At 28.3% G+C, this 19258-nt stretch overlaps 5 protein-coding genes across 5 annotated transcripts; 4 read left to right on the top strand and 1 right to left on the bottom strand.

Moving 5' to 3' along the window:
- Window positions 1-129: 129 nt before the first annotated feature.
- Chro.40158 (ATP-binding cassette protein 1) lies at window positions 130-3237 on the top strand. Its single annotated transcript, XM_662059.1, has 1 exon — window positions 130-3237. The coding sequence occupies one exon, from the start codon at window positions 130-132 to the stop codon at window positions 3235-3237; it is 3108 nt and encodes a 1035-aa protein (XP_667151.1).
- Window positions 3238-3998: 761 nt separating this feature from the next.
- On the top strand, window positions 3999-8408 carry Chro.40157 (ABC multidrug or ion efflux transporter). Its single annotated transcript, XM_662058.1, has 1 exon — window positions 3999-8408. One exon carries the CDS (start codon window positions 3999-4001, stop codon window positions 8406-8408), a length of 4410 nt encoding a protein of 1469 aa, XP_667150.1.
- Window positions 8409-8950: 542 nt separating this feature from the next.
- Chro.40156 (hypothetical protein) lies at window positions 8951-13423 on the top strand. Its single annotated transcript, XM_662057.1, has 1 exon — window positions 8951-13423. One exon carries the CDS (start codon window positions 8951-8953, stop codon window positions 13421-13423), a length of 4473 nt encoding a protein of 1490 aa, XP_667149.1.
- Window positions 13424-14007: 584 nt separating this feature from the next.
- Chro.40155 (C0740c) lies at window positions 14008-16062 on the top strand. The annotated part of the gene is made up of 1 exon (XM_662056.1): window positions 14008-16062. One exon carries the CDS (start codon window positions 14008-14010, stop codon window positions 16060-16062), a length of 2055 nt encoding a protein of 684 aa, XP_667148.1.
- A 337-nt stretch (window positions 16063-16399) lies between these two features.
- On the bottom strand, window positions 16400-18736 carry Chro.40154 (regulator of chromosome condensation). The annotated part of the gene is made up of 1 exon (XM_662055.1): window positions 16400-18736. One exon carries the CDS (start codon window positions 18734-18736, stop codon window positions 16400-16402), a length of 2337 nt encoding a protein of 778 aa, XP_667147.1.
- Between the last annotated feature and the right edge of the window lie 522 nt (window positions 18737-19258).

Below are 19258 nucleotides of genomic sequence, written 5' to 3'. Positions count from 1 at the left end.
TGTCTAAATATAATTTTTGATTATGAAAGAGATAATCCAAATCAAAAAGTCCCAAGTTTCTTTAAGGATATTGCAAGTATTTCAACAGGTCAAGATATATATAACTCAAGATTCCTACTTAGATGTAAAATGAAAGATTCAGAGAATATTGTTTCGTTAAATAATAACAGAGAAATGGCCAAATTATCATGTTATATTAGTAAGAAATCTTGGATTTTAGATAATTCTAAGCTTGAAGAAATGATTATCTGTGATCAACCTTTTGACTATCATTTATGGAATTTGGTTATCAATATTTGCCAGTTAGATACTGATATATTCAATAAAAGCATTAATTTGAATGATATTATTAATAGTAAGCAAATAAGTACCGGTCAAAGAATCAGAATATCCTTTGCTAGGTCTCTTTATTGTAAGTTAATTCAAAGTTCAGTGTATCGTATTGGGAGCTCTGAAAATACAAAAAGCTTGGATTATTCAACTTCATCATTAGTTTCAACTGGTCCTTTAGGAAGAAATTACAGTGTAATATATTTTATAGAGAATATTTTTGACTCATTGGACAGAGAGACAAGTTGTAGAATGATTTATTCACTTTTCAATAAAGATGACAAACTTTCAGGAATATTGAGTTCTAGTTTTGGAATAATCTCAATAAGTCCAGATTTACTTAACTTATTTTTTTTCACAGTTTATTTAAATTCTTGTAAAAGTTTGATATTTGAAGATAGATATAAGACAATATTAGAATATAACAAAACATGTACAATAAAAGTAACTGATATTAGTGAGGATTCTAAGATTATGAGTCAATACATTCTTGGGATAAAGGATTTAATTAGAGAAGATCCATGTGAAAATGAGGAACTTTTGAAGAGCATAATATACTTTATTAATAATAATATGAATGAGAATTTAATACCCGAGACAAATTCATCAATTAGCTTAAAAAAGGAGAACAGAAAGATGGGAATAGAGAGGGATTTAGATAGCTTAATATCAATAAGAAATAGTGGATTGATCTCAAATTCTTTAAATTATTATTTATTTCATACAAATGATAAAATAAGATATAAATTTGATACAAAAATGAATAAGACCTCAAGCATTAAGAGAAATAAGTCCTTGATCTTTGTTTATTTATTATTGTCAACAGTTCCTTTTTTGTCATTTAAGATAATTGAGTACAAGATAATTAATAACTTGAAGAAAACTTCAAATATACTTAAGGACTTAGCTAAGTACATGCATTATTGCTCAGTAATCTTATTAAACTTTGTGATAACAATTTTTCTAGAAATCTATATTGGATTAAAATCTGCTAATTATATTCATAATACAATTTTATATGGGTACCTAACAAGTTATTCAATAATAAAGATAATTCCAGTATCTAGTATAATTAGTCATCTTTCAAACGACCAACTAGTAATTGACTATTGTATCACAAAAAGAATTGGGCAAATTCTTCACCAAGTTAACAAAATTATTGCATTTATAATTATCTCATTTGTAATTAACTTTAAGGATCCAATGACTTGTATTCCAATTGGTTTTCTATTCTTGTTATTTATCTACTGGAACTACCTTTCATACTTTATAAACACTTGCAGAACTCTCAGACTACTTTTCCTGAATTCTCAAACAGCTATATCAGATATTGCACACTCTATTAACCTCGGAATTGACGATATTCATCAAAACCAATTATCCTCATACATGATGCAGAGAAGCAATAGGAAGGCGCTCGAAATGGTGGCGCCACTTTATTGTCAAAATATGATGTTTGCATGGCTTAGATTAAGATTGGATTTTTTATTACCAGTAGCTTTAACATCAATAAATGTTTTGTTTTCAATATTGTTTCCAAACTCTAAAGGAAATGAGAAAACTATTCCACAAATAGTAATTTTTATTATTGGTGTAGGATTAACAATTCCGAAGATTACCTCCTCAACAGTGAAATATTGGGTAAAAATGGAGAATGAGCTATTAGCAGTAACAAGAATGAAGCTTCTCATAGAGGCTATACAAGATGACAGGTTTGGTGAAAACCTGAAGATTGATTATTCTAACTCAACAGAGAACTCTTCTTTATTAATGACATTGAACAATGTTGACTGCAAACACCTTAAACTAAGAAATGATCCATTTTCCTCAACAATAAATAACTATAACAACCTTATCCAGTACTCTTGTTTAAGGAAAGTAAATTTGGATATTAGAGTTGGCGATTTTATTGGTATTGTTGGAAGAACCGGTTCAGGGAAGACTTCTTTGTTAAAGGTGATAGGTGGGATTATGGAAGTTTATAAAGGCGCCAAAACTATTCACAGGGGATTACTGACAATAGGAGATGATAGTGAGCAAATAGGAGTTGATGATAATGATGATGATAACGATGAGGCGGAGAATTTAGTCAAGGGTGGATTACTAGGTTTGGAAGACGGATTACGAAAAGAAGTTCAAGAGAAAAAAAAGTATTTGTCTATTTTTAGAGGTGGGAGAATAAGTGGAAATAATAATAGAGGGCGTTATAGCCAGTACCTATGTAATAAGAAATCAACTGAAACCAAAAGCTACAATGAGAAAGAGGATGATTACTATAGGATGAAGGAATCGTCATTGGAAAGAATTAAAACCATAACGCAAGTATCAGAAATTGATCCAAATATTCTTTTGAATTCTGTTAGAATGCTCGAATTTTTGTCTGGTATAGCTTACGTTCCAATCAAAGTAGACTTTCCTGGGAACTTAAAACTAATAGAGGTTTTGGATTCGGAGAATATTCGTTCAAGCTTGGAAATTTTAGATTTATTGGATTTATTTGGACTTGTTGATAAAAAGAAGAATTTATTGTTTGACCAATCAACTCAAGATAAGGAATTTTTATCGAAATCTTGTGAATCTTTTCCCTTAATTCTCTCCCCCGTGAATCTCAAAATACTTGATTTACCTATAAGTGACTTTAACTTTAATGGGAATCAAAAAAGAATGTTGCTTTTGCTTCGTCTTGCTTTAAATAGTCAAAAATACAGACTACTTCTTCTTGACGAGCTACCTAATTATAGGTTAACAACAGAAGATGGCGGTTACATTTCAGTTATTGATTTTATTTTAAAAAAATACTTTCCAAATTGCTCAGTGGTTATTGCCACACATCATTTTGAACAAATTTCAAGCATTAACCGTCTATTGATTGTTAATAACAACTTTAGAGTATTTGAAGCTTATTAACTAGCTCTATTACATTTTTTTAATATGTATTTTTCTCTTCATACTAATTATAATTTATTGTAGTTTGTATATTAACTATTAGGAGATAAAGTTACATTAACTCCCTTTTCACAAAAATAAAAAACCATGTAGTAAGAAAATTTCAAAAATATATTTTTTTGTAAATATACCTTATTTTAATATTTATTTATTTATTATTAATCATAATTTCAACTAATTTTTTTTAAAAATATTTGTCCACATGTCAATTAATGACGTGGCAACGGTATAAATTAAAAATATATAGCCGGTATAGCCGGTGCCAATTTAAAAAATAATAATAATTGTAGCATGTTTTGTCTCTAAGTTAAAAATAAATATTAATCAATTAAGAATAATTTAATGAATTTTCTGATTTAATATTTAGTATTTGATCTACAAGAATATTCATCCGAGTTCAATATTACTAGTTTAAATTTAATAAGACAAAAATTAAAGAAATAATATTAATTTTTATAAGAGTTTCATATTTATGCACTTAAATCGAAATAATCATTTGTTTTAATTATATTAAAGGAAATAAAATTCAAACTAGACCTGATTAATAAAGTCAGAAATTCTTATCACACTTATTTTCTGATATTCAATTAATATTACTATAATTTTTTAAATCACATTGCATTTAATACACAAATAAAGCTTTCACAAAATTACTAAATACTAGATCAAACACAAACAAGTATGAACATTGAATATTCACCCAGACTATTATACTAAATAAAATGTTCAAATCATTCTTTGATAATATCTTACTATTAAAAGCTGGAAAAACAGCTGAATTACTTTTAATTAAAGAACGTGAAAATAGGGAAAAACAAAGAGGAAATATTCGATCTTCTGAAATACCTGATGAATATAAAAACGAGGAGTCAATTAATGATATTAAAACATTAGAAAAAGCCTTCAGAGACTATGATAAGCTAAATTATAATGATGGAAAGGATATATGGACTTGGTTTTCAGTTTATTTAGTTATACTTAAAACATTTAAAAGATTTTATGGCATTTATTTTCTTCTCTTTTCAATTAATCTGGCTATTTCATACTTTGTGAAATTTCAAGCAAAAGAATTCTTCAACTTTTTTGTATCAGAAACCTCATCAAAACTGAATTGGTTAAATATACTACCTGGATTATTTTTAATTATACTTCAATTATTCAGTATCATATTAACAACACATTGTGAGTATTATAATTCATTGATACACTTTAAAATACAATCAGCCATTTCTGGATCTTCACTTTTAAGGTTTCTAGAATGTAAAAAACTTAAAAATAAGCAAGGGCTTTGTATTCTAGATAATAATAGTTCAACAGAAATACTATCTTTATATCAAAACATTATTTTAGTAGATTCTGAGTTCACAGAATTTGCCGTCTCAAATTCCATCAACATTATACTTTATCCTATACACATATTAATTTCAGCTCTAGTAGCTCATTCAGTATTCGGAGGCACTCCTCTTATTCTTTGTCTAATTGCATTATTTTCATGCTTTACAATTGCAGCAACCACTCAATATTTAAGTTCAATGTATAAAAAACCTTTTCTCAAAGCAAGAGAAGAAAGAGTAGAGGAAACTACTCGTATTCTCGAGCAGTCAAAATATTTATCAGTTACTCAACAACTATTTCCCTCTATTCATAATTTAATTAAGAGAAAAAGAAATGTTGAATTACATTTCAACTCTCTTAGAAAATATGTTTGCATGGCCAGCGAAATATTTGATAACTGGATTACCTTATCCTGCACTCTTGTCATTGGATCTTACATTCTATACAACAAACTCCCTGTTGCCAAAGCTTCTCTAATGATTATTCAAAGTGTATGGTTAATTCCTACTTTTTACCATCCTCTTAATGATATTATCTTCTTTGTCTATTATATTATTGAAGGTAAAATCTCTATGGAAAGAATTGCACAGTTTCTTTTTTTAACTCAAAATGACCCAGACCAAAATACCAGTTCTAACTTAAATACTGATTCAGATCCTATTGTATCCAGTATTGTACTCAATAATATTACTTTCTCTCGTGGAAAAAATGTTTCTCCAAGTGTTATTAATCTCAACCTCACACTCTCTCCTGGAACACCTTGTTTTGTTCTTGGAAAAATTTTGAGTGGAAAATCCGCTCTTCTTGAAGGAATTGCTGGGTTTCTCTTCAATTCCACTGCATGCCAAAATGGCCAAATGCATGATGTTGGCGCTGGCGGGCTCTTCTCAATTAAGTTAGAAAATGGTCAAGTCGAAAATGTTTGTGAAATCTCTTCAAAGATTTTAGTTGGGTATGTTCCACAGTTGATATGGATTTTAAGTGGTCTTCCATTATCAGATCTGATTCTCTGTGGAGGTGAATATCAAGAGAAATTATGGCAACAAGTAATATATCAATGTGATTTAGAGTTGGACTTCTTAAATTGGGGTGTAAAATCTTTTGATGATGCAAAACGTCTCGTTGTTACGGATAAGCAATTTAGTGCAGGACAAAAGGTGAGGTTATCTATTGCAAGAGCGATTTATTCTTGCTTATCATCAAATGAAAAGAAGCCAAGAGTATTTTTAATTGATTGTGTGCTTAATTCCTTAGATCCATTTGTTTGTAAGATTGTAATTGAGAGACTTTTCTCTAAAAATGGTTTATTATCTGATTGTATATCAATAATAGTTATAGAACCTCCGATATTGGAATCTGTAAAACAAGCTTCGAGTAATAATGGTTTTTCTTATAAGGTAATTAATATGAATAACAAAGTGATTACAAGTACTGAGGAAGTAACTGTTAATTGTATTCAAAATTCATTTGAGGAATTGGTATCTTTTGATTCAAGTATTAAGGAAAGATCTAACCAAGTTGAAGCTGATTCCCGAGAATATCTTCAAAGGTACAAAATTCCAAGTAACGAAAGAATGGAGACAACTAGTAGAATTGATATAAAAAAGAACAAATTCAGTTATTATTATCCTACTAATTACTTTTATATGTTTATTTCTGGATCTAAAAGATTCATTCAAGACATTTATTCTAATAAAAAAGATTTTTCAGGTTCTTCTATCGAATCCTACTTAATGATATTTTTATTGATCCTTCCACCAATTATGGTAAAGCTTGGAGAATCTTTACTTTTAATCATTCTCAGAGAAGAGAGTATTCAATTAAGTTGGAATTCTATTGTTTTCTTTAATTCAAGCGCTTTAGGGAGATTTAAAGCAATCTTGTTTGGAATGCCTTCATTCTTTGGATATAATGTACTTTCTTTTTGGTTCTCCTTCTATAATACAGCTTTAATTATTTCAATGGTTTCTATTTGTTTTGCTCTTCTATTAGAAATCAGAATTGGTTTTAGAGCTGCAAGATATTTCCATAATTCATTATTACTTGGTTATTTGGGAGCAACTTCAAATTCTATTTTAAGATGGTTCCCTTTGAGCTTTATATTAAACAGACTCACTAATGACCAACTACATATTGACTATTGTATTACCAGAAGAATTCGATTCGTTATTATTATTTTAAATTCAGTTATCATTTCTGTAATTCCTTTGATTTTTGGATCTGCTAATTCATTACTTACCCTAATTATAATTGGTCTTATTGGGTCTTCAATATATTACTTCTTTATACGATACTTTATTAATGGGTGTAGAACTTTAAGATCATGTTATATTTCTGAATATTCCCCTCTTGTAGATACGATTCAAACTATTGGTAAAGGAAAGAAATGCCTAACTTCTACCCAAGTCAAAGAATTCTTCTTTAAAATTAGTGTGGATAGAATTAATTCAGTATTGAAGCCTAGATTTGCTCAAATATGTTTGGATGCTTGGTTTAAAATGAGAATAAAGATTCTATTGACAATTCCTATTACACTTATTAACATTCTTTTACCTTATATTTCAAGTGGTCAAGAATCATCAACTAGATCTATTCTAGCATTAGCTATAGCTACAGCAACAGGATTAGCTCCTTTATTGTCTATTCTCGTTGGTTACTGGACAAAACTAGAAACAGAACTTGTCTCAGTAGAAAGATCTAGACTATATATAGCTGCATCTAGAGAGGCTGGTACAGAATATTTAAAATGTGGAATAGGGGTACAACAGAATGTGAAAAGTAAAGGACAAGTTAAAATTGAGCTTGAGAATATTAAAGCGCAACATTCTCGATTAGAATCTCAAGGAAACTCCAATTTTGATAATTCTTATTTAATAGGTACAAAAGTGATTCATGTTACAAGTATTTGTGGAGTTACAGCAAAGTTTAGTGCAGGAGAAGTTGTTGGAATAGTAGGAAGAACAGGTTCTGGAAAAACAACCTTATTGGATGTGCTTTCAAATATATTGTTATGTGCAAATGGAAGAATGACAGTTACAGGTTTGGAAAAAAATAATGAGAAAATATTAGACAAGTTAGAAAGAATTGGATTCCAATTTGAAGATTTCGATCAGGAAATCATTAAATCAGTAATTAAGTCCCAGGAAGATCTCAATCACATAGCTTTTTTACCTTTAGAGATTTACTTCCCTAAGAATGGCAATATTCGAGATATGATTGATCCCCTCAATGAATACGAATTAGATGATATTAAATCAGCTTTGAACATTTGTGGATTTGGATCATACTTAGAAAGAAGTGATAGCTTAAATTTTGAATCAGAATTAACAGAATGTGATCAGGAAAGTGCTTTGTTAAACGAAAATAATACAATTTTAAGATTTCTTGAAACTAAATTAGATGAAACTGGATTTGGTATTCTCCAGATGAGAATGCTACTTTTTGTGAACTTCTTCCTGAAAAGAGAAAAATTAAGGATTTTACTAGTTGATGAACCTCCAGTCATTTTAAGAAATCAGATGAGAAATCGTAAACTTTTAAATAAAGAGGCAGATAAAGATCATTTTAATGAAAATTTGGGAAATACCAATAGATCTGGATGTGTTCTTTCATCGGTCATTAACCAATACTTTAAGCATTGCATTACATTCATAGTATCACATGATATCCGAAGTCTTCAATATGTAAACCGCGTTCTTGTTTTGAGTAGTGGGAAGATAGTTAGGGACACACAAATTGATCACAATTCATTTACTAATTCCGAACTATTCAGCTTTGTCAAAACAAATATGGGCTAAAGCTGACTTTAATCTTTTTTCTTTAATTGATATTTAATTTAATTTAATATATAATGATTTCATTTTTTTTATTTTTGATTTTTGTCACTTTTGTCCCTTTTATGTTGTTTAGTCCCTCATTGCCGGTATGCAATTTTGACAAATGTGCATCAATGCAGTTGGCGCCACAAAAAGGCACGTCTCGTGGGTAATAAAAAAAGTCATGAAAAAAAGATAAACAGGATTAATGATATCTTTGATATAGTTTTAAAGATAAACAAGGTTAAAGCAATTGAATTTGAGAGTTTTGTATGTAATTGATAAGAGCTTATTGTGATAATAAGATTAATTTGGAGAATTTAAAAGGAGTAAGGTATTTAAATTATTTTAAATACTTTTCTTCCCGAAATTAACTTTCTCTTACTTGTTTGATAATTTAGAAACTGGATTTTAATTTGTTTAAAGTCATCAAATCTATTTGAAGTTTTTTTCTGAATAATTTTCGATCTTTTAAGAAAATATCTTAATTAGTACATAATAATACATTTAAAAAGAAAAAAAAAATGTCAAATAAATTCAGCTCAATATTAAGTTTTATTGACAATCTATTTCTAAATAAAATTGACAAAACTGTTAACTATTTATTTAAGAATCATCAAAATGATCAGGAAAAAAACAAAGATAACAGTAATTATAAATGTAATTTAACTACTCTTAAATCTAAAGCTATCCCATTTGGATATATTATTCATTCAGTGAAGGAAGATACAATAACTTTGGAGAAAGTAATAAAAGAAAAGGAAAATCAGCTTGGTGATAAGAACTGGTCAGGATTTGATATGTATTTAAGTATATTAAAAGCATTTAAAGAAGATTATTGTAGGTATGTTATATTGACATTTCTATTAATTGCTTTGGATGCTTTTGTTAAATACAAGGGAATTCTCTTTATAGGAGCTTTAATAGGTACTAGAACAGCTGGAAACAAAGAAACTGGTTTTGTTGCGAGTATTTTCATTTTTATTCTTAAAGCTACTTTTCTTTTATCTGATACTCATCTCAAGTATTATATTATGAGAGTTAGAGCAAGAGTAATTGGAGCTATTAATGGAATTTCACTTTTAAGACTTTCAAATTGTGATTCTAATTTTTGTTTATATCAAAATGAAGATTCGGAACAACTTCCAAAGTCGAAGATTTCGAGATATCAAAATGTGATTACAGTTGATTCTGATTTTTCAGAAAATGCTATCTCATATTCAATTAGAATATTCATCTTTCCGATAAAAATTGCTTCCACCTTTGCAATTGCTATCAAAACTTTTGATGATCATTCCATGAAATTGTTAATCTTTTCCTTATCAACTTTATTTGCTGGAGCTATAATATCTTTATTTATTAGTACTCTCTTCAAAAAGCCATTTATTGCTCATAGGGAAAAGAGAATTGCTGAAACTACTAATATTATTGAAAATTCAAGGTCTTTAAATCTTACTCAAGACCATTTTACTTCCACTTTTCACAAACTTTTATCTGAAACCAGACGAAACGAAATGCTTTTTGGATCTTTCAGAAAATACTTTTTTACTATTGAAGAAATTATATCCAGGTCTATGGGATATTTCTGTTATGGAATTATTTCCATTTATGTATGGTATAACCACTTTGATACTTACAAAAGTATTGAAATGATTATTGACTCTGCAATTCTCGTCCCATCCTTTTACACCCCACTTCAGGAATTATGTTATCTTATATATTACATCTCAGAAGGAAATAATGCTCTTAATAGACTTGCAAAACTAATGCAAATTACAAGAAGCAAATTTCCCGCCAAAAATACGACTTCTTTTGAAGTTATTGACAAAAATGAAAATATTATTTTGCATGCAGATTCTATACTTTTTGGCGCCAACATTCCCAAAAAAATAGAGATGAAGTATGGAGTACCAGTAATATTTTCGTGTAATGATATATCTTATAATCATTTGTTAACTGATTTATGTAGGAGGGTGGTTTTTGGAGTTAATGGAAGGGATGGAGTTAGGATTGAGTTAGAAAGAAGGGATATTTTAGGAGTAAATGATCAAAAAATTGAAAATATTAATAATAGGAGTAAATTGCAAAAGAAAAGAGAAATATCGAATATATTGGCAGACATTTCTAACCCAGTATGTTATGTTCCCTTGGATTCGTGGATTACAGATGGTATGAGTCTAGCTGATATTATTTTGAATGGAAGAGATTATGACCAGGATTCATGGGAGAGAGTTATAGATATTTGTGAGCTAAGGAATGACTTCGTATCTTGGGGTATTTCAACTTATGATATGGCCAGGAGCACTATATTTTCCCAAGTTCAATTCAGTAGAGGTCAAAAGGTTCGCCTTTCTCTTTCAAGAGCATTATATCGAATTGAATCTAAAAATGATGAATCTAATAACGATCCTCAAGATGGTGTTCCAATTTTGATATTAGATTCAATATTTAGTAGTTTGGATCCTCCAGTTTGTTGTTCAATACTTGAAAAACTATTTAATTATGAAAATGGATTACTGAAGAATGTATTCTCTATAATGATTTTGGATACTCAAATGCTTAATTTCCTTCCTAATAATATTTTGGAATCTATAATACACGTAATACCATTCAAATATGGTGAAAATAGGAGTTTTGGTGTCAATATTGAGTCACCAAAATCAACTACAAGTGTTAATACGTCTTCCAGCATACATTCTATTATTAATGATTTCTGTTTTGATACTGATTTTTCTAAAGATTTGTGGGAACTTTCCACTGAAGAGGATGAAGTCTTAAATTTAAGTAGTAATTCTAACGGTAATGAAAGTGAAATTGCTGATAACCAAACTCATACAAAGTATGAAAATAGGGTGGATATGGGATTAAATAGTTTAAAATGTTGTGAGGAAAAAACCGAAGAATTTATTGAGCTTCTTCCAAAAAAAGAAGTTTTGGGTGGTTCTTCAGAAAACTCATACTCTACTTTATTTTTCTATATATTAAAAGCTGCAAATAGATTTAAATATCCAAAAAATTGGTCAATTACTGAAAAGATTCAAGAATCATCATTAGAAATGATACTTTATTTGGTATTACTATTGCTTCATCAATTCATTTTATTATTTGGAGAAAAAGTACTATTAGGTAATTTATCACTAGTAAGTGAAACAGGAAATAAAATTGGTGGAATTATAGGTGTTGATATTCTTTATTTCACATATTTTGTTTGTATTGTTTTGGCAATACTATCAGTCGTTGCAAGTGGTATTCTAGAAGTTTACGTTGGATTAAGAGCTGCGAATAATTTGCATAATTCATTTTTATTAGGATATATTGGATCAAAACTTTCTTCTTGTATCAGATATATACCAGTATCATTTATATTGAATAGAATCAGCTTGGACCAACTCACAATTGATTATTGTACAACTAAAAGGGTTGGACAATTTGTTACAGCAGTTAATAGAGTATTGGCAACAATATACTTATCTATATTAGCTTCAGAATATCCAATAATACAGACTATATTATTCTCAATACTTTTCTATATAATATATAAATATATATTTAGGTATTTTATACATTCATGCAGATTATTACATAATACTTACATTTCAGAGATTTCATTACTAGTGGATACAGTTAGAAATATATGCGATGGAAAAGAATGTATAAGACCTTTCACTCGTTACAGACTTTATTTAGAAAATGGATATGGCCAGCTTCAAGAGATTATGAGACCAATATATATTCAGTCTTCTCTGGAAGCTTGGCTAAAGATTAGACTTCAAGTTGGAATTATTATTCCATTAACATTTTTCAATGTGTTTTCATCATATTTTTCAAATGGAAGTTCAAAAATATTAATAGCTTTAATGATTGCTACTGCTTTTGGTTCTCTAAGCAGAATTGACGAGGTTGTGAGGTATTTAATGCGACTAGAAAAGGAATTAGTTTCTGTGGAAAGGATGAGAAAGTATTTGGAGCTTATTAAAGATGAATACAAAATGAAGAATGATTTATTAGAAAACAATAATGTGAAATATGATGACAACATAAAAATGAGCCAAAATAATAATATAATATTAGAGTCAGCATATGGTTACCATTCAAATTTATCAACAGAGAATGAGAAATCTCAATTAGATCGTTCAGAAGTTAGAGGAACATTGGTAAAACAAGTTTGTTGTTTAAATAACATAAATGTTATAGCAAATAAAGGAGAGATAATAGGAATAGTTGGGCGATCAGGGTCTGGAAAAACTTCATTACTATTTTTAATAGCAAAATCTTTGAAATATAAAGGAAAAATAAGCCATCCAATTTCTTCCAATAATAATTTACTAAACAGCAACCACTTGGTAAACTGCAAGTTATGTAGAAGTAATGTGGATGAAGAAATAATGAAGATATTTTTGGAAGATTATAATATGATGAGACATGTTGCAATGCTTCCTGTTGAGGTATTTTTTAATGAAAATACAACAATAAGAGAATCTGTTGACCCATTTGAAAATTATTCAAATGATAACATAATTTCTGCATTGAACATATGTGGTGTAACTAATTATTTATTAGAGAGAGAAACCATGAATAATTTAAACCATAAGATAAATTTCAAAAATTCTTTTGTAGGAGAGAAAAAACCAGATGAAAGTGCACTTCTTTTAATGGGAAATGACAGATTTACCATAATGAATAATTATTTGAATAGGAAGATTAGTGAATTAAATTTACCAATGCAAATACAGAGGTTGTTATTATTTACTCATTACTTCTTGAAGAGAAATGAAATAAGTATTTTACTAATTGATGAGCCTCCAGTAATTTATTGCAATGATAATGTGAATATGAACTCTACTTCAAACAAGAAATCGACTTTAATTACAAATATTATTTTTAAGTATTTTAGCCATTCAACTACATTTATTGTTGCTCATGATATTAGAAATTTGAATGGAATTAAAAAGTTTTGGTATTTACATAAGGGAACCTTAACAATAAAAAAGTTATAAATATTTTGAATTTTGCTTTAACTATTGGTATTTTATTAACTCCTTAAAAAAGTATTTAATTGATTTTATTTGATTCTTTTATATCTTTTTTTCCTCCAATAATCGCATATAATCCGTTAAAAATAATGCTATCATTATTATAATTATTAATATTAATATTATTATTATTATTATTGTTATTGCTATTATTCATATTATTATTATTACTGTTTTGTCCACATGTAATTATATATTACGTGTGAATTTAAAAAAAATAATAATAAAACATGCAAAACTTTAATACCGGTGTTCAGCGGTTTGCATGTGTGGGGGGAATAGGATGTTGCATTTGTGCATTAAGTAGATAAAAAAAAATTTATGTAAATATTTTTTAAAAAATAATAAAAATTTAAAATAGTGATTAATAGAAAGAATAAGAGTTTTTTATTTAAAAAAGAGATTGGAATATTATTAAATACTATTAATTAAAGAACTTTAAGTTAAGAGAGGGTATTTTACTTCTAATTGAAGTAATTAAGTAAATATTCGAGCAATAATGAATTTGAATTACTAGAAGAAAAGTAACAATAATAATAATAATAATAATGGAAGATATATCAATAATAGAATGTTCAAAATTATATCCTGCATTATGTTTTGATTTATACGGTAGCCCAGGTTTTCATAATATATATGTGGGATTATTGGTAATTATTTCAGGAATATGGTTAGTAAATAGATTATCAAAGATAGTCGAATTTTATGAAATGATTAGAATAATACAAGAAGAAGGCAAGGTGATAAATATTCCATCATTAGGTCCATATTCAAATGATTTGAAAAAATTGATAAAGTCACATATTTCACAAATCATTAGAGAAAGATGTTCAATATCTCCAATAAATGTAAAAAAATTACAAGTAATGAATATCATGGAGGAATCAACATTAAAAACAAGGTTAATACCAAATTCTTCATCTTCTTCAAGCCCAGATGAAAGTTATAGTTTAGAGGTATCATTTAAAGTTGATAGTTTTGTTCCTCATTCAATACAATTATTTTGGGGTGTTGATTATTTTGCAGCAAAGGAATTATTAATAGAAGAAAAAAAAGTAGAAAATGAATTAAATACTATTAGCAATAAAATGTCAAGAAGAATGGCATTAGGATCAAGTATATCAATGTTTGATCAATTAAAGTTAAAAGAGAAAAATAACGAAAATCTTGAAGAAAATAAGGTAGAAAAAAACACAAATATTGGCTTAGAATATAATAATAATGTAAATAATTCAACTAAATTATTTGAAAATATGGAAATTGATCATGATGAAAAAGAAAGAACTGATTTGAATGTACCATTTGATTTTTCACCAAGCGAATCAATGAAAAGTCTAGCAAATATTAATCCAATATTATATACAACAGAAATATCAAATAGAAGATATTACAATTATTTTGGTAATAGTCATGATAGAGATTATTTTGATTACCATACAAATATGTCAAGAAGAGGAATATTTAATATAGGACCAAGAATTACAAGAATTTTACCAAAAATAAAGCAATTATTAAGAGATAATATTATTGTAAATACAATAAGTAATTCATTAAATTATTCAACATGGAATAGTTCATTGCTTGGTAATAATGCAATAATATTAAGTAGGTCAATCAAAAGATTATTTGAAAATGCATTCTTTTATAATACAGTTTCTAATATTAATAATAATAATAATAATAATAATAATAATATAAATCTTGGAGGATTTGCTTTAACCAAATCATCATTATTATCTTCAGCATCGGTTACAACAGAGTTATTATTAGATAAATATCATTATGATCAACTTAAAAGTAAGAGTGGTAGTAATAACAAATATAATATTGATTTAAAAAAGATAATAAATCAACCAAGTACAAATTTGGATGAAATAAAGTATCAGATATTAATTGATAAGTTGAACCCAATGTACATAACAGAAAAGAAATATTATGAAAAAGGATTATCACAAGATTATTCTGAGAAAATTAAACTAACACCAGAATATTTAACTTCATGTAATTTAAATTCTCCATATTATGATACTCAAGAACAAGAAATTAATTCTAAAGATGAACATCAAGTATTAAATCATGGTGATTATTATGAGATTCAAAATAAGTATAATAATAAGGAAATCTTTTGGAATAGTGATATTATTAATTTTAATAAAAATAATATTGACTCTTCAATAGTAAAAATAAAAACAGAAAATGAAGAAAATAAAGAAATGCCAAGAATACCATTATTGATATTAATTCGTGCTAATATTGGAGTAATTGAAGATGAATCAATATTAACTAATAATATTATTGCGATAAATTTTGATTTAATTCAAGATCATTATAATATTCCATATTTAATGTATAAACCAATAATATTAAAGCAAGCTATATCAAATTCTCATGGTATTTTAATTGAACCATATGATACATATGGATTAGAAGATGATGAATTGGATTGTTTGATATGTATGTCAAATCCTAAGGATGTAATACTATTACCATGTAGACATTGTATTTCTTGTGAATCTTGTTTAAGATCCTTAAGACAAGATAAATGTCCATTATGTAGAACAACATTTTCTGGTTTTGTTGTTTTACCGATAAAGAATTCTTGATTCACTTGAAAATGATATTATTATTTGGGATAGAAGTGTAAGTGGAGTTCAAGTTAAAAGAGAAAGTATTTTTAGTCGGATTTCTCTCTTTTTCACCTCATAAAGGAATTTTAAGATCAAAAAAGTTTAATAATAATATATGAAAGAAAGAACAAAAAATGAATGAATGAAAATAAAGACATTTGTTAATGTAATTTTCAAAATAAAATAATATATAAATATATTAAATTAATTTCTAATTAATTAATTTCTCTTCGAGTATATAATATTACTAGCAGTAGAATATAATTAAAAGGATTTTCAATCAGATTTTATTACTAATATTTTTTATATTGGACTATTCTTTGGTTCTACATTTAGTAGTTTTTTTACAACTAGTTGTTGATTTAGATGTATCATTTTTTGATTTAGCAGTAGTTTTTGTTTTGGTAGTTTTGGGGGTTGTCATAGTCCTGGCCTTGGTTTTAGAGGCGGCTTTTGTAGTTTTGGGTTCAGCCTTGGCTTTAGTAGAGGAGGAGGTTTTGGGTTTAATTTTGGGTTCAATCTTGGGTTCAGTTTTGGATTTGGTTTTGGGTTCAGTTTTGGCTTTGGTTTTGGGTTCAGTTTTGGCTTTGGTTTTGGGTTCAGTTTTGGCTTTGGTTTTAGGTTCAGTTTTGGTTTTAGTTTTAGAGGTGCTTGCCTTCGTCTTTGAATCTACTTTTGTCTTGGTCTTGGAGGTAGTTTTGATGGTATTAGATTCAGTTTTGGCTTTAGAAGAAGATGAGGAAGTTTTAGGTTTAGTTTTAGATTCGGTTTTAGATTCAGTTTTTGCCTTAGTTTTGGAGTTGGTCGTTTTTGCCTTAGCAACAGGTTTAGAAGTTGACTTGGATTCAGTCTTAGCTTTAGTTTTGGCTATCTTGGATGTTGCCTCAGTTTTGGGTTTAGGTTCGGATTTGGTCTTTGTTTTGGCCTTCGAGGCAGTTTTGACCCCGCCATTATCAAATTTACTCTTCTCAATCTTTTTTATAACGGTCTTTGCTGTATCATTCTTTCCAGCTCTTCCTCCTCTGGATAAAGTCTTTGTATTCTTTCTCTTTTTATCTTTTTCTTTTTTTTCTTCTTTCTCTTCCTCTTCTTCCTCTTCCACTTCCTCTTCTTTCTCTATATCCAGCTCCTTATCAAACCTCTTTGCATTCATTCTTTTAAGACTTCTCTCAGTTTCCTCTTCTTCTTCTTCTTCTTCTTCAAGCATGAACTTATTTGAATAAGATCCGTTCCATATCAAAGCCATAGAATGTTGAGATCCACCAACAACTTTTAAAACAAAATTGGAATCAAAATCATCATTATCTAATAGAAAAGTCTTAGGATTCATAATTTGTGGATTCAAAACAACTTCTGAATCAATCAGTTTTTTAATTCCAATCTGACCAGTCAAATTCATCCCCCAAACAAATAATATTCCATTCGCATCAATAGCAAAACAGCTATCTGCTCCAAATCCTAATTTTATAATATTCTTAAGATGTTCAATTTTTGTAGGTACCTTAATATCCCTTTCTTTTAAAATCTTCTCATTTCCATTCTTAATTAACTGACCCTCCAAACCACAACAGTCCTTCATTCCCCATATAAATACTTCCCCACAACAATTTAATAAAGCTGAGTAATATTGTCCTCCTCCAATCTGTTTAATTGGTTTAGTACTCTTACATTTGCTACATTCTGTATCAAAATCTACTATATTCACCTTTTTTGGCCTAAAAACTATTGGATTCTCCTCATTATTATTATTCTCACATCCATTTTCTGAAGATTTCTCAAATATTCCCAATTCATTCCTACCATTTCTACCGCATGCAAATACCTGAAGAATATTCTTATTAACATCTTTTAATACAAAGAATGTGGATGCTCTTCCACAATATATATCCTGTATTACCAAATGATTAGGAAATCCCAAAGTGTCATGATCTATTTCTATAGGATATAAATATTTTGTCTTTTCCATTTTATCCTCTACTGGTTTTATGCCAAATTGTCCAAATTCCGTACTTCCCCATGCAAATATTCTCATATCTTCAGTTATAACAATTGTATGATTCTCTCCACCAATAATCTTTTTAGCTTTTCCTACCATTTTTATACTTGTTTCCTTTTCTAATTTTATCTTTTTTCTTCCGATATTTCTTTTATTTGAAGAGTCTTCTTTCATACCAAATATTGGAACTTTTATTGGATTATACTGTTTATAACCCACTAAACTTCCACTCATTAATTGAAAGTTTGGGAATCCTATATATCCTCCACTATCCTTATATGATCCCCACAAATATACTTCTCCATTCTCTGTCAAACAACAACTATAACAATCACCACTAATAATTGATTTTACTTGGCAATTCTTCATATCTAATGGGAATTCTATCTTATTTGGATACTTTTCACTATCTTCAGGCTCTTCTTCATCTTCATCATCATCTTCATCATCATCTTCATCATCATCTTCTTCATCTTTATTGCTATTCTTATTATTATCACTCTTCTTATTAAGCTTCTCTAATTTAGCTTTAAACTTTGATGAAAGACGTCCTAATGCTCCATCATCATTACACCCCCAAGAAAGTACTTCACCTTTTTCTGTCAAAATTAAGATTATGTAAAGCTCCAGAAGAGATATCAACAATATTTTCATATTTAGAAATGATTTCTATTCGTTTTGGTCTCTTTAAACATAAATCTTCATCCAATAAAGTTTCTTTTATTCCTAATTGATCACATTCTCCTGAACCCCACACCCAAACAGTACCTAAAGGTACCTTATTATTATTTGGTACTTTTTTAATAAATGATTGATATTCGATAAAATCATTATTAAACTTATCAAAATACTGTTCTTGTTCTTCTTTTCTTTCTTGATGAATATCTACACTTTGTAAAATTGGAGTTTCCTCTGCTACAATTATTGGAGTTGTTGGAGATTTTTCGTTATTACCAAAAGTTGGAACAAAGCCAGAATTTTGATGATTTGTATTCATATTTTTTACTGGGGCTCCAAATGTAAATACTGGACAAGAAGAATCTGTTGATGAAAATATACTTGAATTAAAGATTGGACCTGAAGATTGTTGTCTTTGTTGTTCTTCATCCTTTTCCCTAGCATATTCACAACATACACATACTTTTGCATCCTCATCATTTGTTACCAAACATACTG

The sequence above is a fragment of the Cryptosporidium hominis genome (genome assembly GCF_000006425.1).
Source record: "Cryptosporidium hominis TU502 chromosome 4 CHRO014077, whole genome shotgun sequence".
NCBI lineage: Eukaryota > Apicomplexa > Conoidasida > Eucoccidiorida > Cryptosporidiidae > Cryptosporidium > Cryptosporidium hominis.
The sequence above is the reverse complement of the archived record's forward strand: the minus strand, read 5'-3'. Positions and strand labels throughout refer to the sequence as shown.